Here is a 27,682-nt window from a genome sequence, read left to right as displayed (position 1 = left end):
GAGAGAGAGAGAGAGAGAGAGAGAGAGAGAGAGAGAGAGAGATTAATTGAGGTTTTAGGGATAACCATTTGATACTTGATAAGTAATCGGCATGTTCTTCCCTAGGAAACACTATTTCTCCTGCTCTCAGCTTTCACTGCTTGCTTGTAGCATCTTTCACTAGGGTTGAGGCCCCATAAACTTTACTTGTCCATGTTAGCATATCTATAGGCATCAGCCTTGCTCAGCTCACGTTTACAAAGTCATGGTGGTTAGACTTTATGGATGCATCTTCTGACATGCCTAGGGGACAGAATCTCACAACAAATTCCTATTCCTCCAGCTCTTACAATCTTTCTACTCCATTTTCTGCAATGATCCCTAAGCCTCGGGTGTAGGAATTGTTTTGGAAACGTATCCTCTGGGACTGGGCTTCACAACTCTACATTTTGATTGAGTGTGGATTTCTGTGATGGTCTCAGTTTGTTGCAAAGAGAAGTTTCTTTGCTGAGAGGTGAGGACTACGCTTGTCTGTGGGGATAAGAACGAATATCTAGAATGTGGTTACAGCTTATGCTGGTTTAGTAAAGTGGTGCTTGTTCCTCTCCAAGATCCATGATGTTATTTATGTTGAGGATTTGGCTAGGTTTCCAGTACCAGACATGATGTCTCTCCTCTTGAGCAGCTCTTAATTCCAATTAGAGAGCTAGATAGTTAATAGTATGGTTCCTTATGTCTTTTCAGACATCCACATTGTTTGCTTGTACTTCTGACATCATATCTCACCACAGCACCACTATAGTGTCCACAGAGCTGTGCCTTTTTTGGACCTGGGTAATCAGATGTCATTTTCTTGTCTCTGCAGTTACTTTGTAACTGCTCATGTGAAGAGAACACAAAGGACCACCTGCACAGCATATGTCTCCATCACCTACCCTGGGCTTGGGACAGATAAGGGAGTATTGTTACTGGAACAGCAGAAGGCAGAGAGATGGTACTAAAGTATTTTTATTTCTAGAGAAGTTTTTGAAAGTGCAATAAAGAGATATAGCTAAAAATAATCACTAAATATAATTGACTTGACTCAGACATACTTGACTCATTCCAAGAAGGCAGGAGAGAAGGTCAGAGTAATGGAGCCTTTCTCATCCCAGATGTGCTTAACTCAAAAGTCTCAGGTGGTAGACAACCAATGGCCTCCCAAAATGAACCAGAAACACTGCCTGCTGAGCTCTTTGTCTCATATGGGATAATTAAAGCCAGGGACACACACATAGGGACAAGGTGAGATCAAACTGTTTTAAGTATAATCTAGACAAAATGAAAGAAACTCCCAAGGGTAGGAAGGCCCGGGAGACAGGAACCCGCTGAACTGCTTGTTTCAGGGCCATCATAATGCCTATAGAGACTCTGGGGATACTGAGTTTTATTAAATTGGGGTATGTGTGTCCATAGCCTCTATCTGACCTCCAGGATATGATTACAGGCTGTTCATGTGCTGGTCCTTCAGACTGATGAGTAGTCACATGCTGAAGCCCTTCTTTCTCTGCCTTTGACTTGTTCATTAGCTGCTGCTGAATCATTGTGCTGGTTCCTGTCAGCTCCACTGGCATTGCCAGACACCAACCTTGTAGGTTTGCCTCTTGGGTGCCTCTTGGGTGCCTCTTCCTGGCTGTTAATGAAAGTATGGTTGCTTTGTTCTCACATTCGCATACCATCTTAGCTTCACCTTTTCCTTCATTGCCCATAGAGAGCTAACTCCTGTCAAACGGAAGGAAAAATAAAAGATCGCAACAGGAAACAAGGACCAACTGTGGTATATTTAAATCAAATAATATCAGGTTTTGCCTTAAAGGGCCTTGACAAGAATGGCTCTGATGCAGGGATTTAACCCTACAGTGTTTATAAGAAACATGCTTCCCAAAAATACAAAACAAAGGAAATTCCAGGTCAAAAACAAAACATGGGGAACATTCCTGGGATTTCATACAAATGAAGCTGATTGGCAGGAAGGAGGTCGCTAAGGGGAACATAGGAACACGCCTATCATCTCTGCAGGAGTTTAATATAAAGCTCCAGTTTACCTCAGTACCATTGAGAAAACCCTCCTTTCCTGAGCTTGAGAACAGTACAATCACATAGAAGGGTGGCTGTGTTCCTTCACCACCTGTCCACTGGGAAGTAGGAACCAGACCTCTTCTTCAATAGCCCCTTTCCTGTCTTTGTTACTGAGCAAGTGATTGTTCAAACACACACAGAGGAGGCAATTCATAATTATGTTGAAACAGGATATAAATTGGCCTTGTCCCCAGCCACATGGAGATATAGTGTCCACAGAGCTGTACCAATATAACCCATGCAGCCATTGCTTGATGCCAAACAGGGAATTAGTCTCCTGTCAAAACAGGGAGTGGTGTCTGCTTAATAGTTACCTTCTGTGGTATGTCTTGCCTTATGTGATGATGTTCGTTTGCTATAGATTTGTACAGTTTAAAAGTGCCAATTATCTGCCAAGAAAATATTTCATTTCTAAATTTGGCAATAGTTTCCAAAGCGTGCACCTTATAACACATAGTTCATATTATCTCAGAGTATGTATTTGAATATATTTAAATAAATTTTATTCTGTGTGTTGAAGGCATGTCAAATGAGCTTTTAAGATACAACTAGTGAGATGGTTACCTTGAAGCAAGCTGACATTCCCACCATCTCATAGGGCAACCCTATGAGGAGCTTTGTAGGAGCAGCTGGAATATACTCACCTACAGAATCTCAGTATCATGCTGTTCTGAGCATGGTCTCTATGCTGCCCCTTATCTGCCTTGCCTGTCTCCTGACCTATGTTTCCCATTTCTTCTGTAGCACTCCTGATAGTTCTATCTTTGTGTTTGATGTATTTATTTTTGAGATTCCACACATAAATGAAACAATGTCACATGCGTATTTCTACATGTACTTAACAAAATGTAGCACAATGTCTTCCATATGTGTTAAAGCAAATGACAGGTTCTCTTATTAAGTTAAAATAATGTTTAGGTATATATACATATAACATGAATATTTTATCCATTCATCCATTGATAGAAACAGGTTGTTTTTGCTTTTTGAGACAGATGCTTCTATGAGTATGAGGGTGCTGCTGTCATTGTGACATGGTAATTTCTTTTAAGGAGCAGTGTGCAAAGGTTGGGGGGTTGGTTGGGTGTCATGGCAGATATGTTTCAGGTTTTGGGTTGTTTTTACTTTTTTATTTCCTTTTCAGTGTTGTGGATTGAACCTAGCTAGAGTTTTGGGCATGCTAGGTAAATGCTCTACCAGAGATTAAATCCTCTGCCCTCTCCCTTGACTTTGATAGTAGGGGTAGAACTGAGCGAGAGGTGGCATTTCATCCTGATTTTAACTTGTATTCCCCAAGTAAATAATGTTGAGCATCTTTCTGCATACTTCTTGGTCACCCTGTTTCTTCTTTGGAGGAAGCACCCACTCAGGACCTTTGCTTTGTATTTTGTCCATTTATTTGTTTTTAATGATTGAATTGTAAGAGCTGTATGTGAATTTCATGTTACTTCCATATTGGTTGTGTGTTTTACATCATTTCTCAGTCTGTAATTTCTTGTTTTCACTGTTTCCTTTTGAGTGTGGACTTTTTTAGTTTACTACAAGCACATTATTATTATTATTGTTATCATTATTAATTATGCTGTTGCACTCTGAGGTTGTTTTGTGATACATCTTCCATTGCCAGACCACTGGGTGACATGGCAGATATGTCCATAGTCAAGAAGCTCTCATTTCCCCACCATAAACTCTGATTCAGTTTCCCAATAGTTGTTGTTAGTGGGAGGATTTTCATTAATGCTTCTATTGAGAGAAAGCCCTTGTATATACAAACTGTTGATATTGTTTAAATCAAGGAAGGATGTTGAATTAGAAAATACTTTCTCTGTATTGACTGAGATGATCACGTGATTTTTACCTTTTTTTGGCTATTTAGATATAGTACATTGAATTACATCTTGTATGCCAGGGATGCAGCCCACTTGGCCCACAACCTGTGCTGTTTTTGATTTATTACTGAGTTTAGTTGGATGATATTTTGTGAAGGACCTATGTGTCAATGTTGAATATATGTGTAATTCCCTTGTTGTGTAGTTGGTCTTTGGTGTGAGGTGATACTGGCCACTAAACTAGCCTTCTAGCATAGAGGAATTGCCTCCAGTCCTATATTTTGGGAGTTTGAGAATGGGGACTTTAACTCATCTTTTAATGTTCGATCGAATTCAGCTGGGAAGCCGTCTGCTTCTAGGCTCTTCTTAGTTGGATCAGTACTGTTGACTGTTGTTCTGTCGGAGGTTCCCATGTACGCCCAATTAAATCAGATTAAGGTATATTATTCTAGGAATGTATTCACTTCCTCTAGGATACTCAACTTGTTGGTCTGTGGTTTTCTTAGCCCTTGTGGTTTTATTTTTGTGGTATGTGGTGCAATGTCTTCACTTCCATTCACCGTCAGCTTCACTCTGTCATGGGCTCTTCATGGCTCGCTCTCCCCTGTGCGGCTAAAATAAACACCTGTACTTTTCACTCAGGGTTTGACTCTCCCTCATTTTCTTCTCAGTCTAGCAAAAGGCTTATTTAATTTTCAAAGAAGATGAAAAAAAAAACCCAACTCTTAGATTTATTGATTTTTTTCTTTGTGAATTTTATAATTTCTATTTTACTTACTTGTTTTCTTCTTTATTCTTTACATAAACCTCAGGTTTTGTTATATCCTTGGAGCATTATTTAAGGACACTTATATTGTCTTTCTCCTTTTAATGTAGAGATTTATTGCTATGAAATTATCTCTGAAAACTGGTTTGAGTGAGCCAGTGAGGTGGCTCATTAGGTTTGGTTGATATCCCTGGAAGGCCTGCCCTTTCCTGAAGGGACATGGAGGAGGAGTGGATTGGGCTGGGGTTGGGGTGGGTTTTGGAGGAGAGGATGGAGGGGAAACTACAGTTGGGATGCAATATATGAAAGAATTAAAACAACAACACACACACACAAAAGTTACCTAACACCACCTTGCTGGCCTGCGTTTGATTCCTGGAACCCAAGTAAAGGTAGTAAGAGAGAATTCACTCCACAAACTTGTCCTCTGACTTCTACATATGTACCATAGCAAGCACATGAACATTCACACACACACCAATAATGATGTGATATGATGATATGATAAGATATGATGCAATATGATGATAATAAAGTGATTAGAGCCATACCCTGGACTTTACTATTTGTTGTATGTCCCTTGGTTTTGGTCTTATGTTTATATAGTGGATTTTTAAATGATAATTACTTAAATAGATAATGATGTTGAGGTCACTGTTGGAATGGCCTTCAAATTCCTTGTTGATTTCAGTCCCCTCAAGGTCACTAATGAGAAGTCTGGCTTGTGCTAAGAAATTCTATTTGATTTGGTATTCCAGTTACTGAAGAATAAATCCTAGAGGTTATAAAAATGCTTAAATGAAATTACACATATAAACAATCTTGTAGTATATATTGTATATGTCAATGACTAAGCTGCAGGAATAATGATCTTATTCTAACACTAAATAGTAACAACTTCATCTGACCAGCTCCTCATTATGTCAGTGCTAACATGAGGCACTTCATCCTGTACACCCAGTGTTGGTTCAAATACATTTTAATTTTTACTCATCATATGAATATCCCTTCTGTTTACTTTTACACACACATGCGTTGATTTTGTATATGTGTGTGAGCTATATGTGTATGTATGTTTGTGCTTATGTCTATAGAAATCAGAAGTCACCTTCTGATGTCATTCCTCAGATACTGTCCATACTGTTTTTTGAAACAGGGTCTCTCACTGGGGCCTAGGATTCTCCAAGTAGTTTAGTCTGGGTGACTAGTAATATGTAGCAAGTTACCTGTCCCTCCCTCCTAGCTGCTAGAATTACAAATACATGCCAATATACCCAACTTTTTACTTGAATGGTAGAGGTCAAACTCAATTTTAGCCTGATCAGTGAGCCCCAAGCCAATAAGAGACCCTGTCTTAAAAGGAGGTGGACAAAACACCTGAGGACCAACATCCAAAGTTTCCTCTGGCCTCTACATGCAGATTCACACCTGTGTGTGCCCACACACATGCTAATTATGCATATACACAAGCATACACACACACAAGATAAAAACCAATTTCTTGTGTCAAATGCTTAGCAATGTGATCAGAGCTTTTATGACATCATAGTAAGGAATGTGCTATGGAGTGAGGCACAAAGATGTTTATGAATCTAACAGTCTGCATGCCAACGTTCTTAAACTACTGCATGCCTTAACCCTAAAATAGTGACTTACAGATTTATCGCTGCAACAAAACTGTCACTTTATTGTAAGCTGAATGTTGTGTTGATACAAAACACGGCTCTCACCTCGAGGGAAACAAGAGACTGTTTATGTTAGAGCCAAATATGAGAAATGATGACCCAGGAACTCACACACAGTTTACCCCAAATACAAATGTGGTAACAACATTCCTGATGTTTTTATAGTTACAGAACATTATAAATCAGGGCAGTTTTCAAACACACCAGAGGAACCATCAAGCAAGCCAAGCAGGGAAGTTTGCTATGGGTTTCAGATGCTGTCTGACGTCATCCTTAGCTTTGAGGCTGTGAACCTGCTGTTAACCCACCTCATGGTAGTCAAAGTCGGATAATCAAAAACAGATGTAGACCGTGACGCCTACTGAGGGGCCTGATGATTTGGATGATTTGGCTCTGGGTTTGCAACATCCAACTCCTTACAATCACTAAGTTCTGATCAGCCAGTTAGCTTAGTAGTCTTTAATATAAATGTGGCTCATCCCCAGAAACTTCAGTTCACAGCAAGCAAAGGCACCACAGTATATGAGATGTCTGATACTAAGGTCTAGTTCCCTAATTGGTTCTTGATTTTTTTTTTCTTGTAGTAAAGAAGGCTGGGAGCCAATTGCTGAGTAGAAGGTACAGGTGGGACTTCTGGGTCCCAAGAGGAAAAGGCGATGTAAGGAAAGAGAGAGGGCTTTTTTTTTTTTTGCCTTGCTTTGGAGGAAAGGGGACACAGCAACCATGTAAGACTTGGGGGGGGGGGGCGGGAAGCTAGGACCTGTTGCCTCCACTATGGACAAGTTGCCAAAGATGTTTGGCAGGGGCTAATTGGAACAAGCCACTATGTTTGGGCCAGGAGGAAAAACAGAGATAATAAGTTGGTAAGGGTCCACATTTCCAGGTGGGAGGTATTTTCTTCTAGCAATTGCAGTTAGCAGGCAAGTTAAAGTAACAAGGCTGAATGTGCGTCTTTCACCCGCAGATTCAAAAGGAATCTGTGTTAGGGCTGGTTGTGATGGTCCCCAGAACTATGCTGGGTAGAACATAGGGAGAAGCTGATAGCATAGCATAGCAGCTCCTGGGCAAGGTGGTACCATGCTTTTAAATCTACATGCAACAGATGAAGTATTGAAGTAGCTGAGAAATCATTGTCACGTCTTCTAATTTACATTCTCCAAAATGCCCGAGATATGGGCAACAGAACTCTTTATTCTGAGTCCTGCTCTAAAGCAGTGGCAATGGCCATGGAATAGGAAAAGCTGCCACTGGAGCTGATGGGAAAAATGGCGACCAGCCAGCTCCAGGCTGAAAGTTACAGGTTTCTTCAGACTTTGCCCTGAAAAGGGACTGTGGCTTGGCTGGGCCTGTACAGCTTGGGGCGATGAAACAGGCGAGGAACATGTTGTGTCTTTGTTAGAATCTGTTCCTTGGGGTTGTTCTTCTCTCACTGTCCAGTTGTTGATAGAAATGGCACTATCGTTGGTGAGAAGTAGCCCTGGCTTACAGGTGTCAAATGGCCACGAAGCACACTTGCCAGAGACACAGAACTCTCGGACACTTTGTTAGTGGATGTAGCAACTTCAGTAGAAGCATGGAGCCTGTGCACCCACCTGAAGGATGAATGGCAGCCCCTTCTCTCTTGATCACTGCTGGATTCTTAGACTCAGATAGATCATTGCTTTCTGGTTATATTGAGCTAGAATGAAGAGATCATTTTAAACACTGTAAAAGTGCCACCCCTCTCCACAGTTGCAATTTGGCTATAAGGCTGAAATCTGTCAGGATGTAGGTACTGAATGGACCTGTAGTGCTGTTGTTCAGGTTCACAGAGTGAACCAGCCAGATACTTTGGGTTTGTGCTTCGATGCTTTGTTGATATGTTGTAACTATGCTGTGAACATTAATGGGAGCTCCAGAGAACAAATCCCAGGACCTGGATGGACCTGGATGGTTTCATGGCTACTGCCCAGTTGGCAGACTGCAGTTCTTGCACCTGCAAAAGGGGTTGCTCAAGCCTATGTTACCAAGGACAGAAATGCCAAGTTCAAGTGCCTGCTACTCAGAAATATCAAAACATGAAGAGAAACAGAATAAACAGCGGCCCAGGTGTTACCCTGGAGTATACACACATTGCTAGGCATCAGCTCATTCACCAGGCTGGCCTCACCATTGGCAAGACCACAAGGTCTTGACTTCTGGAGAGCTTTCTTAACTGTGTGGATGTGACTAGGGCATTAGAATTCTCTGAAACAGTGTGTCACCTGAGTTGCCTCAGGCTTATGCTTCCAAAATGATGTCTAAACTAAAATGTCTCCCCCTCCCCACCCTGCAGAGCCTGAGATGGTGACCAGTTGAGTTTCTTCTCCTTTCTGTGTTTCAGTAACTGTTTGATTTCAAGTTTCTCACAGCATCTGATAGGCATTATTTAATGCATTTAATGGCAGCAGTACATTGAAGACATACTCGGTTCTGAATGAATCAGGAGATTCATCTTGTACTTTGTGCCCATTTTCATACACTGAGCAATGGAAAGGCTGTGTTTGCTTCTTTTAATCATGGATGTTCGAGACATCCATGTTCTCTGTCTGAATTACTAAATGCTTCTGGTGCTATTGTGACAGATACATCCATAAGAGATATGTGCAGAGGCATAAGTAAATAAGAAATCTGTAATGTGTATACTTTCTCTAAATTTATAGAGGCCTACGGTAAAAGTACTTGAAAGGGAATCAACTGCCACAGGGTAGGTTGAACTCGAACCCTGCTGATTTAAATAGGCAATAGCAAACAATGAGTGCTTAAAACTTAAAAGGTGTCTACATTTATCTAGACTACTGTTTCTAAAACGCCTGTCTTGGTAAAGTTCGTGTATCTTAACACCCAAGCTTGCATGTACACATAAATGTGACTTTATTCTGTTATCTGTGATCATTTATTGCTAACTTCTAGGAAGTTAATTTTTCAGATCTTTTGGGACTTGCATTTCCTGTCCTTTTAATCAATTTAACAGACTGTTCATTTTCTGCCCTGACTATACATCCTATGACTATACATATTAACTTATTGTCTGATGTATATTCACATTGTTATATATGGTAATTTGGCATAGAAAGGTTGCATATGTATTTTGGCTTTTAAGTCAGGCTAACCTAGTACACTAGACTATATACACACAGAGGGAGATGGGGCATGGATTCAGGAGTGAGAGAAAGAGGGAAAGAGAAGGAGAGAGATTTTCTTCCTTGATCTCACTAGGGAGAAGAACATTTCTCTGTCCTAGGCAATAATGATTTCAGCTGCAGGAACCTTACACAGAGTAAATAGGGTCCTCCTGGAATGGGGAACTCACTCTTTGCAGGTCTCAAGGAAGCAGAGTAGAGAAGGGAAGCAAGACTCAGGGATATAACATGTGATGGTGTCACCTTAGGCGCTGACCCATCAGGAAGTGAAAGTGGGGCTGAATGGGACTCGTAAAGAGCAGGTGGGCATAGGATTGCAATGTCGGTAGCCCCCAGGATAACTGAACGGCTGAAGTGGGAACAAATATGGACTGGAGGAAACCAAAGCCCACAGAGCAGTGCAGAATGTTGCTTTTCCTGTGGGGTGGAGACTCCTGGGTCAATTTGTATTTTTCAACAGAATGAGGCCATGTGGATCAGCATTTATCAGGCTCCCCTAGTCACAATAAAGAACTCCTTTGGCACTGAGGTGTAGTTAAATGCTCAGAACAACACTGGGGCCTATGGCTACAGAGGGTTAGGTATGTTTCCATATAGAGCACATAGACCCTGGACAATGACACTGTCTACCCCAGGATGGAAAGCCATGGGAGGGATAGGGGTCTGTTTTTATTAGGTTTTTAATTCTTTGTTCCTGAATGAGAAAAACCTAAGTTTACTTCAAAGAAGCAGATTAAGGTAACTTTTATTTGGGGGCACTAGTGAAGGGAAAGGTCTGTGGTTATCTAGTTAAAAGTTTAGTTGCTGGCTTCCATGGTACAGTGGTAAGAGTCCTGGGTTGGAATAGGGCAGGAAGAAAGCAGATTCCTTCTCCACCCTGCCTGGATTTGGTGCCAGCTACAGTCTCCTCATTATTTTGCATCTAGACCACACTGGTGTGTTTTCTGAGGAGAGTGGGCAGGGTCTGCAGAGGTGCAGTAGGAGCACATGCCACATTCCCTGGATGCTGCATCATATTTATGTCAAAGCACACAATTATCTCTGGCAAGCTAATTGTAGTTAGGTATAAGTGGATGTTTTCGTAGGAAAAAGTGATTAGAATGAAATTATAGTTTTGACTTAGAAAGCTTAATTATCTCCAAATTGGTTTTGTCCCTGACTTTTAATTTTTTTTTTAACATCCAAGGAGCTGGTTTTACTGGCATTACCTGGTTCAGATGGAAAAAGGAAGACAGCAGAAGGCCCATTTCAGGTCTTTATTGATTTCTGCTCGATCTCCTTGGCAAACTTTTAAATGGATGGCATATAATATTTAAATGTGTATTCCTCAGTTTCTTGGTAGCTGTGAAAAAAATAATGAAAACACTCACAAGGCAGGAGGATTACACTGAGTCACCACTATATGACAGTGCTGTTGCTTCACGCCATGATGAATTGGAGCATTTTGGGGAATGGAGCATCTTGGGAGCTGTAGCATGTGGATGATATCCTGTCATCAGAAAGCAGAGAGAGAACAGGAAATGGACAGGACAAGATGTTCCTTTCAAAGGCATACCCTCAGGGAGCCACTTCCTCCAGTGAGGGCACCTTCCACAGTCCCATGTCCCCAGTAGTCTAACTTCTGGATCCATCAATGAATGAAACCACTGCCCAACTTGGAGATGGTCTAACCTAGTTGTGTCTAGAAGCTCCCTCAGGGGCACTACAGTCTGTTTGTATTCTCCTAGGCATCTCTCCATCTAGCCAAGTTAGCCACAGAGATTAAGCATCACAGAATGTATACTTAGAATGTCATATTCACATGTTGAAGGGCTAGCACCCTTTCTTTGTCCTTCATCCTAGATAACTCTTCTCTCCTCTGAATGAATTCCATTTGTTTCAACTCCTGGAGTCTCTGTGCCCAGTGGTTGTCCTAACCAGGACAACTCACTGGTACAAGCTACTTGGGTCAAAGAATTTGTTAAAAATTAATTTCTAATGTCACTGTGTGCTTGACATATTGACATTACCTGAATTGGTTCTATGCCTTTTCATGTCAGCTGAGTGCCCTACTTGTCCCCGTTAGCATGAGCCCTTTCCTCAGAAGGCAGTCACCTGGTGTGGCTTTTCTTGGTGGCAGCCCCTGTGTGATGGGCTGCAGCTGCTGGACAGGTTCTTTCGATTTCTGTTGTCATTGCTCTGGGTGCTGACCCTGAAGGACTCTCAATGTCCTGTAGTTTCCCATCTGGAGTTGTTGAGGTAGCCCTGCTACCCTGAATACCTTCTGCAAATGGGAACAAGGATTAGTTAGCCATTCCCTCTGGTCTGAGGATGTAGAAGTGTGGCTCATGAAGTCAGAAAAAAACCGAACAGCATTTGGGGGGTACCAAGAAAATGGAGCTTTACAGAGAGATATGTCCAAGAAATATCTGTCAATCAGTTGAGTTTCTACCATACATGAAGAGAAATGTATGTGCACAGGTTAGCAGGTGGTAAGAAAGGAGGCACCTATCATCTGTCATGGCTGACAGCTCGTGCACTCACTTGCTGACATCTTCACTCTATATCCACAGACCAAAACAGCTCTGGCCTTGTTGTATGATGAGGGGTTGGAAAATGCCTATGACGTCCGCCTGAAGCTGACAAAAGAGGTGCTGACTATCCAAAAGCAAGATGTCGTCTGCATCGGGGGAGCTCCTCCTGGTGCTAATGTAAGTGTTCCTGCTTCCAGGGCATGGCTCACACCAATCCAGGTCCAGGAGCTTCAGGGAAGGTTTTCATAACTTACTGCTCATGAAGGATCCTTGGGAAATTTGCATGTTACAGTTTACCTGTCTGCAAGTACCAGCTGAGTACATTACAAAATTAAATATTATTTTTGTGTTTCTACCTCAATCCTTCTCCACATTTTATTAACTGTATGTGGGAGTGGAGGAGGTTTGGTAGACACATGTGTATATGTGTATGTGTGTAGTGTACACATATGAGTGTGTGGAGGCCAGAGGTTGACATCAAGTCATCCTAGGTTTTTTTCCTTGTTTCATGAGATAGGGTTTCTTTCCAAACCCAGAACACCTCAGTTTGGCTACACTGGCCAGTGAGCCCAGTGGATCTACCTATTTCTGCACATTGCTTAGCATGGACACCTCTGGCTGGGAATGGACTTTAAGAATTGGTATCACATTTCTTTAATCCCAGCACTTTGGAGGCAGAAATAGTCATATATCTCTGTTCGTTAGAGGCTAGCCTGGACTACATAGCAAGTTCAAAGATAGTAAGATGCACAGAGCAAGAATATTCAAAAGTCCAAAAGAACAAAAAAAAAGTGGCTCTGGCTTTTAGTTAACCACCATATGGTTTGGAATGAAGAGTTCTTCACATAGCTTGGCCATCAAAGTTTAGTGGAACTAGTCATTTAGAGGAGATTGGATTATGAGAGCTCTTGCTTCACAGAGCAACCCAGTCATGGATTCATCACTGTGGTCAAGAGAATTATCAGGACAGAACCCATTGTGGGTCAAGAGATGCTCATGTGAGCCACAAACACGCAACAGCCCACAGCAGGAGTGGCAGAGAGCATCAGATCTCCTGGAACTGGAGTTGTAAGCAGTTGTGAGCAGCCACACGGGTGCTGGGAGTGAAATCTGGGTGCTCTGTAAGAGCAGAAAGAGTTTTTCACCACTGAGCCATCCCTATCCCCAACAATGATTATATGTAATAACCTTCTGGAGTGAATTAGCTAATGTTTTATCTGAGATTGTTTTTAACTATGTTTGTAAGTAAAATGCACATATAACTTTTCCTGCCATTAGAGTGATAATTAAATTTATTCCAGTAAATGAATCAGTATTTCTAGATTTTTTTTCACAAAGCTTCTCTGAAGTGAAGGATATTTTCCCCCTGTGCTTTACAGGACTCAGTTGTAACCCCAGGGACCCGGGGCTGAGGGAAGGACAGGCTGGGATCTCAGCTTCTTTACTCTCTGTGGGCGTTCTGGATGCTCTGTTTACTTTTTGACAATGTTAAGAGTTTCTCATTTTTGCAGAGGTCTCCAGTTCATCTATGCTTTCCATTGTATTAGTGTTTCATAGTAGATCTTCAGAGTATTGTTTTAATAATTTTTAAATCTGTTCTGCCTGTCGTTTTAATTTCTTGTCTGGTTTGGTTTTATTACATCATTTTGTTTGGTCTCACCAGCAGTTAATCTACCTTATTAACCTTTTCCAAACGTCCCTATGTTCAGCTTTGCTTCTGAATTTTCTTTGCTGTACTTAACGACTTACTTACATCTTCCTCTAGAGTTATTACTTCCTTCTCTTAAGTGTTTCCTATACCTTTCCAGCTGGTTGTTTTCATTTTCCAGACATGAGTCTTTGGTTGAGGGGGAGGAGGCTTGGCAAGTTACAACTGTACAGCTTCATGGGTACCATGGGATGCTTCTTTCAATGCTGTGCACTGACCAGCTTAGGATGCTTAAGCTACCCTTCATCTTCATCATTTCTTTGTGAAAAGACCATCCAAAATCCTTGCTCCCAGCTTCTGTAGCTTCATTGTATTTTTGGTCAAAAACCTTTCTATGATGTTGACCCTTCAGAATTTATTGAGGTTGCCCTTGTGCCATAATTTATGAGCATTTCTGTGAACATTCTACGTCTAACCCAGAAAAGGTATATTTTCTGTGAGCTATAAAGTTGCATATTTGTGTGTAACAATACACTTATTATTTTCAAGCTTATTAAACATGTTGTTCTAATCTTCTATAAAGCTAATAAGTTTGTCAACTTGCCCTATAAACTTGTGAAGGGAATCTATTTAGAATATTCAAATAAAAATGGCTGATTTTTTTTTAAGTCCCTTGCATATTGACCGAAAGAACCTTGGTTGGAGTCAAGGCTATAGTGCCCAGAGCTGCATAAGGAGTCAAATGAGGCTCATGTGTCATATGATTGACCACTGTCAGTGGGCAGTCTGGACATTCCACGACAAATGTGCATTCCTCTCTGTGCACACACAGGCCCTCACTTACTCATCAGAGGAACAGACCCAGAAGGGATGATGAAATGTGTCAATACTTTCCCCCTGGAAGTGGATGTATTCCGTGGGGGCACTTCAGTGAATTCTTCAACTGTGTTTCATGCCCCTCCCACAATGTAGTGTGAAATGACCTTTAGAAGAGATTGCACTCGGGTTTCAGCCCAGCCCTCTCCTAGCAATCAACTGGCACTAGGGCCTTGGCATTTCCTGCTGACTATTAATGTGTTAAGACAGCTGTCTTCTCCGACATAGGTAATTCTTGTACTTTATACATCTTTTCAGTAAGTACAAAGGTGGCTTTGAAGTGCTAGAAGATGCTTTCTTATCTTCTATGACCCTCACTTCTGAAGTTCCAAACTTAAGTTTTGTTATGATTTCAAACTTGTTTTCAGGTCTGTGTGTCCTGGCCTGAGTCCAAACCCTGACTTCCCTGGATGATGAACTGTGATGTTGGAACTGCAGCTAAAATAAACACTTTCCTCCCAAGTTAATTTTGATCATGGTATTTTATCACAACACAATCCCTAACTAAGACTTTTTCCCTAATAGGGGTTGCTCCATTATTACAACAACTTTTGTGTTATCGGATTTATTAAAAAGATATAAATTACAAATAAAATCTCATATATTTAGATGTCCATTGTACTGATTTGACTCACATATATTTTGTGAAATGATTGCTTTAACTAAGTTAATATATATTTTTTGTGTATTTATATTGTGTGTGTATGCATATGTATGCATGCATGCATGTTCCTGCATGTGTGTGGAGGTCTGACTGGTATTGGAGTATAAGATCTGCTCTCCTAGTAAACTTCAAGTGTACAATACAACATTGTGAACTGTCATCCACACATTTTGTAGTCAGAGCTCCAGAACTTAGCCCTTTTGGTTTGTATTTTATTGAGACAATGTCTCCCTGTGGCCACAGCTGGGCTCAAACTCCCCCATGTAACCAATGGATGGACATAAATTCCTAATCCTCCTGCCTGTATCTTCTAGGTGCTAGAATTTCAGACATGTGCCACCACACCTATCTATATATTACCTGTCTTTTAGCTCACACTTTGTGCCTCGGACCAATATTGCTACATCTGCACCTTATAACCCAGGTACCTGCCATACTCATGAGATCATGACATATTTTTCTTCCCTGCCTGAACTGTCTCAACATATGACTAATACTCCGTGGTTCATGTATGTTGTCGCAGATGAGTAGCTTCCCTCCGGTTCAAGGTTAGCTGGTATTCCACTGTGGTCCATTCATTCATCCGAAGACACTCAGCTTGCTTTGTGATCCTGAATGTTGTAATTAATGCTGTGATGAATGTGATTTAAAACCGTGTGGCTGCTCTCTCTTGCTGCAGCGTGGCTGACAACACTTTTGGCTTCTCAGATAAGTACTGACAATGTGTCTGGGATGAGAGCCAGGTTCACTTGAATGTAGGCTCGATTAGGAAAATGAAAATGGCCATTCTTACACTAAGGTTTCTAACATGTAGTCCTTTCCCCGTGTGCTCTGAGAGTTCGTTGCTTACACATGCGATCTTTGTAAAAAAAATATAATACTGCCGGTTATGATGTTATGCAGGGCTTTCCTTTGTAGATCCTGTGACTTGTGTTTAGTCTGAATTTTTTGGCTTCTTTATTTTGAGTTTACCACGTATATAAGGCATCAACTGTGTGGGGAGTAATGTCTTCAAGCTTCTGTGTCCTGCTGTTCTGGGAAGCTCTCTTAGGATGTGTGCCACCACATCCAGCTAGAACTTAGCCATCTTATAACAGACATAATCCTTCCTAAGACTATATTTACAGGCTGATGTGGGATGCTGTAGAGGACATCACACCTGCCAAAAAAGCCACAGCAGCTTTTCCTACCGGCTTGATGTGTTATTGTGGTACCCAAATTCCAGGACAAAGCAGGGTCCCCAGGTGTCCTTCCCTGTCCTTCAGCCTCTGTCCTTGCTTTTAAACATCTTTGGAGCCCTTTAGTCTAAATGTTATTTCTTTTCAGCTAAAGTATGATTTTTATGGTTCCTATAAAGTACTATAGGAGAAGAAATATTTTCTCTGCTTGTTATTGTACTCCAGACATCTCACCTGTCCTTTCCAACACAGTTTAGACCATGGCAAAATGAATGACCATAATTTCATAGGTAAGAGATAAGATTTTGAGTATTGCTGATTATAAGTGTATTATATTTTTAGCTAGTATTAACATAATGATTTAAATGTTACCAGCCACCTGTATTTGGGGCACGAAAAAAAAAATTGGTTCTTCTGGGATGCATCCTGATGGCCTCAGTTGGACTAAACGGCAGAGGTCTGTGCTGGGGATCTCCCTTCTGGGGCTGGTGTTAGGAGAACAATTTCACAAGGGAGTCAGCTCCCCCACTTGGAGAATGGACATGGGCATTGTCCCCATGGGCCTCTGTTGTCACAGTAATAACGAGGGTAAGGCAACAAGTCAACCTGCTCTGGAGTCATTTTCTGAAGCGTTCTAGTGATGGCCTCAACAAGACCTGGTTTTCTCATAAGCAGACCACTGGTGGAAGGTTGGCCATGGTACTGCTACTGCAGAGGTTGGAGAATGCCAGACTGGAAGTTCATATAAAGAATTGCTTAAGTTTTAATTGGGAAGTTATATGTGCATTCTTTTTGCGTGTTCTCTGATACTGCATTGTGACCTAAACTTATTTTTTTCCTAAAATTTTTTAAAGCACAGAACTGTTACACTTCGCAGACAACCTGTGGGTGGCCTGGGCCTAAGTATCAAGGTATGAGTTCGTTTTCTTGCCACCTCTGCCCCTCAATTCCCAAAGCCCTCAGTGGCAGACCTGATAACTATATTCTTCTCACATCTCTGTCTTCTAGGGAGGAGCAGAGCATGGGGTCCCCGTCGTCATATCCAAAATATTCAAAGACCAAGCAGGTAAGACTGGTTCCAGTGATAGGGATAAAATTGTAATCAATGTAAGAAAATGGCTTTTTAGGTGTTAGAAATTAGCACACATGTATTTGGCTGCATTCTATAAGCTACACTTCATTGCTATAGCTGTGGGTCTTTTCAGAAGATGTGTTTAGTCATCTGTTCCATGCTGGCTGCTCTTTCTATTTATGCTGACCCTGCTAGCCCATAAGAGACAATCTACTATGTTATATGCTCAGTTCTACAGAGAGCACTTACGACTACTACAGGTCTGGGGAATGAGTTTATTACAGTTGGTTTAAAACTAAGGGTACTTTAATGTAGGTTGAAAGCCCATAGTGTCCACTGGCATATCTGGTAAGAGCCAATAGGCATGAAGATAACATACCCATTGTTGAGCTCCAGACATACTCAAGAGTAACCCAGAAGGGCGATGAAAATCCACTGCTTGGAACCAAGATACATGGGCATCATGGCATTAAGTATCACATCAGCCCATCACAGGGGTACCAGCCTTGATTAGTAACAACGAACTAATGATTAGAGGATAGCATCACACAGGAAAAGTTGAGAGTGGGGCTTCCTTAAGGGACATGTAATTTTCAGCAAACCAGGGTTTTTTTTTTTTTTTTATGTCAAAATGACTTTGTTACTGGACATGCTGCCCTTGGCTTCTCATAACAGTCTCCTCTGTCCTTCCTCCAGCTTTGTCATCCCAAACCAGCCCTCTGCCTGGGGAGCTCTATCCCTAGGGACTGGTGTGTGGAGCTAATATGGAGATCCCCTGCAGAAAGGTCATCTGGGAGTTAACATGTCTCAATTTGAAAAGGATGTAAATCAGGACACTTGGACAGGTGGTCAATTTTTTGAGCTCACACATCTCAAACTGAGACCAAAGCTAAGGCTGGCCAGCCATCATGGACTCCCATGCCCCTGACTCTGTTCCTGTTGGAAACAAAGGGCATAGGGCATGGAGAGGACAATAAACTTGAAGTGTCTTTTAAAACCTCCTCATTCATTTCACCTGACTGTACTAGACCAAGAACCCAACCAACTTGATCTGATACAATTAGCTTTGGTCTGGACTGCACAGGAGAATGTAGGTGGAGTGCTTTAATGGCAGAGGTTTCAGGAAGTCTGTGTCATAGACCCCTTCAACCTGCTGACAGAGATCACAGACAGCATGGAAATGTTGCACAGACAGTTCAAACAAGAGGTGAATTTTCAGAGGCACTATGGAGCCCTCTGATACCTTTAAGTACATTTTTTGGGAAAGAGATGAGTGTTCAAATGGTTCATTATAAAACTAGAATCTACATGAAAATTTGTCCTCACCCTAGGACATTTAGGAGTCAATGAGGGGATACACTTTGCCTGTTTCTGAACAAGGTGATAAGCCCTGCTTATAGCAGATAGGATATCTAATTAGAACTGAGAGCCAGTAAGCCTAAGAATGCAGCTTTTTGCATTCCCCAGAGGCAGGAGGATGGAAGATACCACCTGTGGGTCAGGATAGAAAAAAATGGAAGCACACATATTAGTATGCATATATTTCCCCGCCCCCTTGGTGGCACCAAGACATTTCATTTGATCAGAAAATATGAGCTGAGTTCTAACCTTGGCAAGCAGGAAAGCAAAAGAGTTACACAGTTCTCAGAATCAAATAATCATTCTTTCTGAGATTTTTAAAAGCATTTAGAAACAAATGCTATGGTTAAATTGGACTGCAGAATCTGTGTTGTTTATCAAATGTAATTGTGGAGCTGACACGCTTTGCAGAAGTGTAGGCTCTGGCGCATTGAAAGTAAAATTCTATAAGCGAGGAATAAATCAATTCTCTTGTGTGTTAGCTGTTTAATTACTTCTGCGCCCCTGTCAACCATCTGCTTGGCTGATTAATAATTGAAGGAAGATTGCTCGTGTGCATTTCTCTCTATATAGGTAATCTTTGTAAACATTATCAGTTCTTTTTCAATGGTGCATTCTTTTACTTGTGGATAGGAAATGCTTCAAAAAGGAATTAGACTAAGCAACAGATAAAAGTCCATGGAGAATTTTATGCTCGATTAAGAAAGAAAATCTTGGTGCAGGAGGCTGCCTGAGATAACTGAAAAGTGGAATTGAAGCTGTGGTTTTGAAAAGAGGGGCATACAAGAGGTTTTTTGAATCCCTGTTGCTTGGTTACCATGATTGGGTGTGTGTGGTCAGAGGGCACAGGACCTAGTTGTCGAGAGTGTGGCACACTGGCACAGTGCTCTTAATAAGAGAACCCTTTTCTTCAGCTCTCTGGAGGCCCCTCACTTAACTCCTCCAGTCTAGCCAGGCTTGACATGAAAGTGGTGTCACCTCACATGCCTCTTTCTATCTGCCAGCCACCATTGCTGCAAACATCCAAATCTGAGAATCTGTTGACCATGTTATCCTGCCCTGGGCCCTTTCCTACAGGATCTTCTCAGGGCTTTGATGGAGTGTCTCAAAGACACCTTCCCTCATGTCTTCATTTTCTTTATCTTCTATTTCCGACATCCTGTAGTATTTTATATAAAATGTCTAAAGGAAAGATGAGTGTTTTGGATGCAGTTAGGGTTAGGGTTTATTCTCACTTGTTCATATGTTAATGTATGAGACAGACTCAAGGTGATAGGCAAAGGAGTGCTGGCTCACCTTGGATCTCTATGTGAGGCTGACAGAGGGTTATGCCCTCCACATGAAGAAGGTGGTAGAGAGTATAGTACTTAATGCCCAATGATGCAAGAGCACTGGAGGATTGGCCTCACAGCAGTAGGTACACTAATCACTAATATATGAAGGCATCAGATGCTTAGCTATTCCCAGACAGGAGAGACAGTGCCTATGATTCTCACACAGATGTGGACATGTAAAGTATACACTATCATTCAATGAAGTATGGAGCCTTCAGACCGGCTGGGAATTGGGTAGGAAAACTAGAAATCAGAATGAGACATAGAGGCTGGGAATACCTGCTTATTCCAAGAGAAGTTGTCTATATCCCAGCATGCTGCAAGATGCCCATCCTGACTTGAAAAGGTGTTTCAGCATCCCTAGAGGGAAGGCCTACAGACTAAGAGCATTCTCCAGTTCTCACTCTCTAACTGCAGATGCCTCTCGGGCTGTTTCTTCTGTCTTGCTCTTGGGAACAAGGTTGAAATAACCTGCTGGATCAAAGAAGAATTCGAAATCAGGAGTTCTCTTATATTTCCAAGAATTTGTCCAGTGTTGTTCAACAAATAGCTCTCTGGGGCATTAGTGCAGAGGCTGAAGTTATCTGCTGCAGGACTTGTACACAGCTGGAAGCGATGGCAATGAATTCACCTGCCATGTCCATTCAGAGAATAGGAACCACATGGCATGAGAGAGTAAGAGAACAAGATATCTTAAAATTAATTTACTGTGTAAGTAATGGTTTTGTTTTAATGATTAAGAGGTGCCACATGAAATCTCTTGAAACGTGAAATGGTAAGGTTTGTTTTGCACGTTAAAAACATGCAGCTGCTGTATGGAGAGTGCATGCAGGCACAGCAGTAAGAACATCCGATGCAGGCTAAGGTTACCCAGGCAAATGATGTGCAGTGCTCTGCTGTGCTTGAGAGCAAATGATCAGGGTCCAGATGCCCTTTGTGGATGCAGTGTAGGCTGCTGAGAGGGAACCGGGGTAGCAGGAATACAGAGAGTAAGCACCCTGTGAAACAGGTGAGTGACAATTACTTTGATAAAGTGACTTGACTGGCCCTGTGGAGTCAGGTGAAGGAAAGGGCAGGAAGTCAGTATCCCATGTCCATTGCATGAGCTGTCCAGAGGAGTATAATGCTTAGGTCCACAGGGCAACAGTGGAGATGGACAATCAGATAGAGAAGGGTTTAACTTGAATCGATGGAACCAAGGCAACTCTCTAAGGACACATATGGATAGAGATGATGCCGAGGATGTGGCTGAAAGAGAACACAGGAGTTGAGAAGGAAAGAATGCTGTGGACTCGGCTCTGACTCTCCCATCCTGTAGGAGACAATCTTTCTCATCTCCTCTGCATGGAACATGAATCCTAGAGGCAAGCTACTGAGTGTGTATGTAGCACAATTGCAGATCCTGATTATACCTTACATGAATGTCATAAGTTCGAAGAATTTAGAACACATACTTAGGACCTCCCCTAGGGTTCAGATGAGGACAACCCAGGCCCCACTATGATCTCAGAGGCCCAGAGACTTGCAGGTTTGGACATCCTGTGGCTAGGGGACCAGATGACCCTGAGACTATCCACAGAGCAGATGCTACTCAGAGCATCTCTTTCCCCAAATCCCAAGTAATATGTGGTGTGATTTTTGACATCATGAGGGAAAGATTTATCATCACATATTTTATTAAAGGAATCTTGAAAATAATTTAAGAGCATTAAAACTTCATCACAAAATGTAGTTCCTTTGATTTCTCACCTATGTCAAATCAAATTTGTACATGTCTGTAACTGATTCATTTGGTAATTAAAAAACTCCATCAAACAGGCAAAACATCCATGACTAGCATAATTACAGCCCTTGCTCCATTCATCTCTTCCTTTCTTCCTTGCTCCTTCCCTCTCTTCCTTTTTCTCTTAGCATTCACTCTATGATAAACATTGGCATTGGTATTGAGAGCAGTGGGAAAACTAACCTGCTTCTATAGAATACATTATAAAAGGAGAGGAAAACACAATAGTTATATGTGGGTCTATTTCAAAGAAAAACCTTAAAATTCAAGCAGGCACTTCCATGTTCCACACCTCATCAAGGGGCTTCTAAAGATCCCACGACTTCCTGCTGAGATCACCCCCATATTTTAGATGAGGGCACTGAAGCATAGACACCTGGAAGAGTTTCCAAGGATGAACATCAGCAACTGTGACAAGCCCTTGCCTCCATGCCCATCCCTGGTTTCTGGCTTCACTGTCCTGTGCAGTCTCGTACAACTCTGTGCAGTGAGAACAACCCCCTTACAACACTGCTGTTGATATAGTTAATATTTATGCTTCTTTTTCATTTATTCCTGGACATCCTTTGTATTACTCCCTTTCTGGGTTACTGTTTTGTAAGGTTGAGTGATATTTAACTTAATCATATCTTGTAGCATCGATAGAGCAGAGGTTTAGAGCAGCATTTCAGATAACCTTAGGTTTAAGTCCAGAATTACTCACATATAGATTATTCTGATTTTTTAGTTATTTAACTGAATACAGAATTGACAACCTCAAATTAATTAACTAGATCATTGGTGGTTTGAATCAGAATGGCCCGTGTGGTCATATATTTAAATGCTTGGTCCACAGTTAGTAGAGCTATTTAAGGAGGAATAGGAAGTGTGGCCTTGTTGAAGGAAGGACAACACTAAGGACCAACTTCGAGGCTTCAAAATCCCATGTCAGTCCCACTTAGCTCTCTCTGCCTTGTGACTATTGATCAGATGTAAGCTCTCAGCTCCTGCTTCAGCACCATGCCTGCCTGCTGCCTGCTGCCTGCTGTCATACTAATCACTATGGTGGTCTTAGGCTCTTTCACTTTGGAACTATGATCCCCAGGTTAAATATTTCTTCTATGAGTTACCTTGGTCATAGTCTCTTATTACTGCAACAGAAAAGTAATTAAGATGGTTACTTACCTCAAACATTGTTTTTTATTTCTTCATGTACACACATTCCCTAAAGGTTTGAGTTTTTCCTTATCATGAGTATTTGAAAAAAGAGAAATGGTAAAATAGCCTGGTTAGTGCAGCTTGAGCCCAGACACTTGATTTCATCCTCCATGCCTGTGGTTCTGGGTTATGCTTTGTGGAATCACATAGTTTATCCAGAAGGGAAGAGTATGGTGGTAAAATATGTTAAGTCTTCAGTGGCTTGAAGAAAGAGCATTCGTTTTTACAACCAAGGAGGACATGCACTGTGTATAATGGTGTTGGTATGTATCTGCCTGCCTTTAGCCCATGAGAATTTCTTCAGGCTTTTGTCTCATGCATGCAGTAGGGCGTCTGGGTTGAAGGGTGGTAAATCTTTATTCCAGGTTTAAGAGGGAAATGTGTGTTATTACCAAGCAACTCCACTTCCCTCTCCTAAGAAAGAAACCACATCACCTTCTTTATTTTCTGCCTCTCTGGTTAGAGTTGGACCACAAATTCATCCCCTGAGAAGTTGAGGTAGCTCACTTGCCATGACTTACTATGAGAGCTTTTACTTTACCCTTAGCTTCAGGCTAAATTGTCCTTTCAGAAGAAAAAGACTATCTTCTTAGTGTGGAGAACATGGAAAACACAGGGGCGTGTTTGACTTATATGCATCCTCTCAAGTTTTACCACCCAAGACCTCCCTTCTTCAACTAGACTCTCTAGGATACCTGAACACCCTGCCCCTTGGACATCACTGCCCCATATGCACCACTGAGCCATCTTCTCTTAGCTTGTGTTCAGGGAGGGACAGTTCTTCCCATTTTGTTTCCAGTCTTTCAAGCTATCCTCCTCTCTGGTCTATTTTGTTCTTATTTAACATGGAACATAGAAGACTCAACACATGGTGTGGTTTTGTGCTGTAGTTTTGTGGATTAGAAGAAAAGAAGAGAACTGGGGAACAGAGCCCAAGCTCACCTTCCTCAGAATATGGCTTGGTACTGGACAAGGAGTCTTTGTCCTTGACTGAAGACTATTGGGAGCAACATGAGAGACAGATCTGGGAGTTGAGGATACATAATCAAGTAGAAGACAAGCAAAAGAGCTAGTAACACACTGAGATAGGACATGACCTTTGGTTGTCTTTCCAGGCTACTGCACTATGCATTGTAGCTCATTTTAATTTTAAAAATGTGTAGTGGTAAGTAAAGATGTGTCAGCAATGTCTGTTAAAAGTTGTTACTAACTAGAATGAAAATGTTAGAAATAGCACCATAAAGTTCTCCTTGTTCTGATTGTAAAACTATAGTAACTTTTGTATGATAAACCCCTACAGATAGAGGTTCTCAGAAGCCACCATGCCTGTCATCATTTTACTTCCTTCCATATAGGAAGGAAGATAGCATTTACCCCATATAGGAATGTCTAAGTTGACATGGGAGTTTGCTACATTGTTAATGATATGAAGAAAGACAGCCAGCAGAAACAGCAAAGATGAGTGCACAGGACAGGTGCAGCTCCCGCAGCAGCCTGTAGTAACCTTGTGAGTTCTCTCTGTCCACCTTCCTTTCCTTGTGCAACTTCATCATGAGTGTTTAGTACCTTGCTGGCCCTCAGCACACAGAGTTGGACAGCGTAAGATGATTATCCAGGAAGTTCATGGCATAGTGAGGAAAGCTGTACTAAATCACAGATGAAAATCTATTCATCTGTCATTAGATCATCTGTGAATTCATCGTTAGTCCCTCAGTCCATCTTTCTGTTTATTTTCCTCTGTCTGCCCCTCCTTTATCTACTTATTCTCACCTATTTATCTAATATTTGCTATATTGTGTATATTAGTACACATATATACATTTTAGCTTTTATCTGTATATATATATATATATATATATATACACATATATATATTCATCTCAAATACATATTATGTTAAATAGCCTCAATCATATAATCATAAAAATATAAACTTAGGGGCTAGAATTTAGCTCAGTAGTGAAGAGCACTGGCCTCTCCTCCAGAGGTCCTGAGTTCAATTCCCAGCAATCGCATGGTGGTTTACAACCATTTGACTTGATGCCCTCTTCTGCCAGGCAGGCATACGTAGAGATAGGGTACTCATACACTTAAAACACATAAATAAAATGTAAAAATATATAAATTTAACAAGATGGAAGCTTAGATATCTCTTCAATTGCAGTGTGCAGTATATTTGGTGGCCTTTGATTCTCATGTGAGGTGTGCTGGGCTCTGTCACATGCCAAAGTGACCTCTACAGGACCAGAAAGAACTTTCCTGTCCCTGGAAAGGCACACTAAGGACTCAAATGGGTCTTGAGAAATCTAATGCCCTATTTTCCTTTAATGGCCTCATTGTAGAAGAGGGTTTAGTGGAAGAGCCCAAATTTTTTGTGTAGTAACAGCCATCAGAGCTGTCTTCCATACCTGTCTGGAAAACTATGGGTTGGCTCCATGGTAGCTACACAGGCTTGCAGATGTTCCTCAGTTCTCTCGATTATTGGATTCTCTGAGAGCCTAGGAGCCTTACTCCCATTGATGAAGATGTTGCTTTTTCTTTTCAGCCTATCACTCTGACAAGTAGCATCCCCTCTCCTGACTATGGTTTCTTGTCTCTCTTTAGGAATTCTGAGTAAAGGCTTGCTACAGGCAGGCAGCAATAAATGGCTGACAAGATCTAAAGCTGGGGGCAGAATGTGTCGAAACCCAAGGGGATAACAATTTCTCATTCCTCCTAACACCAGAGTGGCCACAGAGTACAAGAATCAGCCACTTAGAACTAAGTACATGGCTGTCATTTTGTAAGTGGCCATGTCATAAGAGGAAATTCTACCAGCTTCTCATGCGAACAGGCTGAGCCACTTGGACATTTAACTTTGGACACTTTCTTTTCCATCCTGAGAGGCACCTGGAGTACATGTGACAAAACTTGTCTCTTCAAGACTCCAGGTTGCATGATCATCATGATGGCTGCCTGTGAACCTCAGTCATACTAAGAAAGAGCCACAAAATGTCCCACTCCTCCAATGGCAGCAAGTTTCACACCTTTCTATAAAGGTCTTGCATACATTTTATTAGAATGGGATTGTTTCGTTAGAACAAGATGCTAACGTTAAGAATATAAATTCCCATTACCTTCTTTGGACATAATTCTGCTATGTGACCTGTTGCCACTGCCACTACCACTACCACCACCCCTGCCTCCCATAAATGAACGATGACTCTCAGTTGCTATACAAGTGGAACCACCTGACTTTTGAGCCCCTCTTTGTGTCATTGATACTAACCTATCTCCTATCTACAGCCACACTGCCATTCTCTCAGGGCATCTAACTTCCCCTCATCATCCATATCCCATCTAGCATGCAAACACACTTCCCACCCACTACACAGATCGCCTCATGTGGCTTTGTAATACAGGTGTAACATGTACATGTATGGTGAGGACACGGAGGCACAGGGTACCTTCAACTGTATGTCCATCTTTATGGAAGGTCATCTGTCACTTACCTCACTAATACCCCTGTTACCGTCTCCATGATAGCTTGCTGTCACTCACCTGATCTTTCAAAGTAAGATAGAGTGACGTTTTCCTTGGTAGCTGAATAAAACTAAATGATGACATTTCTGATTTTGCAAAGTTTTAGAATCCAGGACAAATTGCACAGAGATCACAAAGAATTAGTGGTTTAAAAAAAAAAAGAGGTTTTGAAGTTGGAAATGGTGATTATAACCTCAATGTATGAAAAGAACTTCCTGAAAAACTGAGAAATGATAGAGAAGCTTTTGTCCATTTTACAGGTCAGGAAACAAGTAGAAATGATGGCTTACCCAGTCTCTCACCACAAGTGCAGAGCAGTTGAATAAACTTAATTTAATATGCACACATACACATGTGTGTGTGTGTGTGTGTGTGTATATATATATATATATATATATATATATATATATTGTTTCTTTTTAAAAATTGGAACATTAATTTTTGGTGAAATAATTTTATTTTAAATTTATTTATTAATTCACTTTACAACTCAATATCAGCCTTTACTTTCCTTCCAGTACCTGCTCACTTAAGTCTTCCTCACATTCTACTTCCCCTTCTCTTTTAAAAAGGGGAAGCTCCACTCTGGGTGTCACACTTCCCACTAACACCTCCTCCCTCGCCCTTTGCCAGCATGTGCTATCCTTTGAATTTTAGTCATTCTGATAGGTGTAAGGTGAATATTCTAATGGTTTTGATTTACATTCCCCTGATGACTAAAGATTTTGAACATTTCTTTAGGTGCTTCTTGGCCATTAGAGATTCTCCTTTTGAGAATTCTCTGTTTAGCTCTGTACCCCATTTTTAAATTGGGTTATTTGGATTGTTGCTGTCTAATTTCTATAGTTCTTTATATATTTTGGATTTTGGCCTGCTGTCAGATGTCAATGAAGATCTTTTCCCAATCAGTAGACTGTTATTTTGTCCTAATGATGGTGTCCATTGACTTACAGAAGCTTTTCAGTTTCATGAGGTCCCATTTATTAATTCTTGATCTT

The 27,682-nt window shown here is 41.3% G+C and overlaps 1 protein-coding gene across 2 annotated transcripts in view; it reads left to right on the top strand.

The window, feature by feature from the left end:
* Positions 1-27,682, top strand: part of Sntg2 (syntrophin gamma 2) — a 193,530-nt gene that overhangs the window by 49,632 nt on the left and 116,216 nt on the right. Inside the window, exons 2-4 of one of the 2 annotated variants that reach the window (XM_021179141.1) lie at positions 12,091-12,228; positions 17,277-17,328; positions 17,426-17,483. In XM_021179141.1, coding sequence (XP_021034800.1) covers positions 12,191-12,228; positions 17,277-17,328; positions 17,426-17,483 — 148 coding nt within the window. In that variant the 5' untranslated portion in view covers positions 12,091-12,190. Of the gene's footprint in view, positions 1-12,090; positions 12,229-17,271; positions 17,329-17,425; positions 17,484-27,682 lie in introns of both variants that reach the window. The other variant, XM_021179140.1, reaches the window with a different exon arrangement.

Source organism: Mus caroli, chromosome 12 (genome assembly GCF_900094665.2).
Source record: "Mus caroli chromosome 12, CAROLI_EIJ_v1.1, whole genome shotgun sequence".
Classification (NCBI taxonomy): domain Eukaryota; kingdom Metazoa; phylum Chordata; class Mammalia; order Rodentia; family Muridae; genus Mus; species Mus caroli.
The sequence above is the reverse complement of the archived record's forward strand: the minus strand, read 5'-3'. Positions and strand labels throughout refer to the sequence as shown.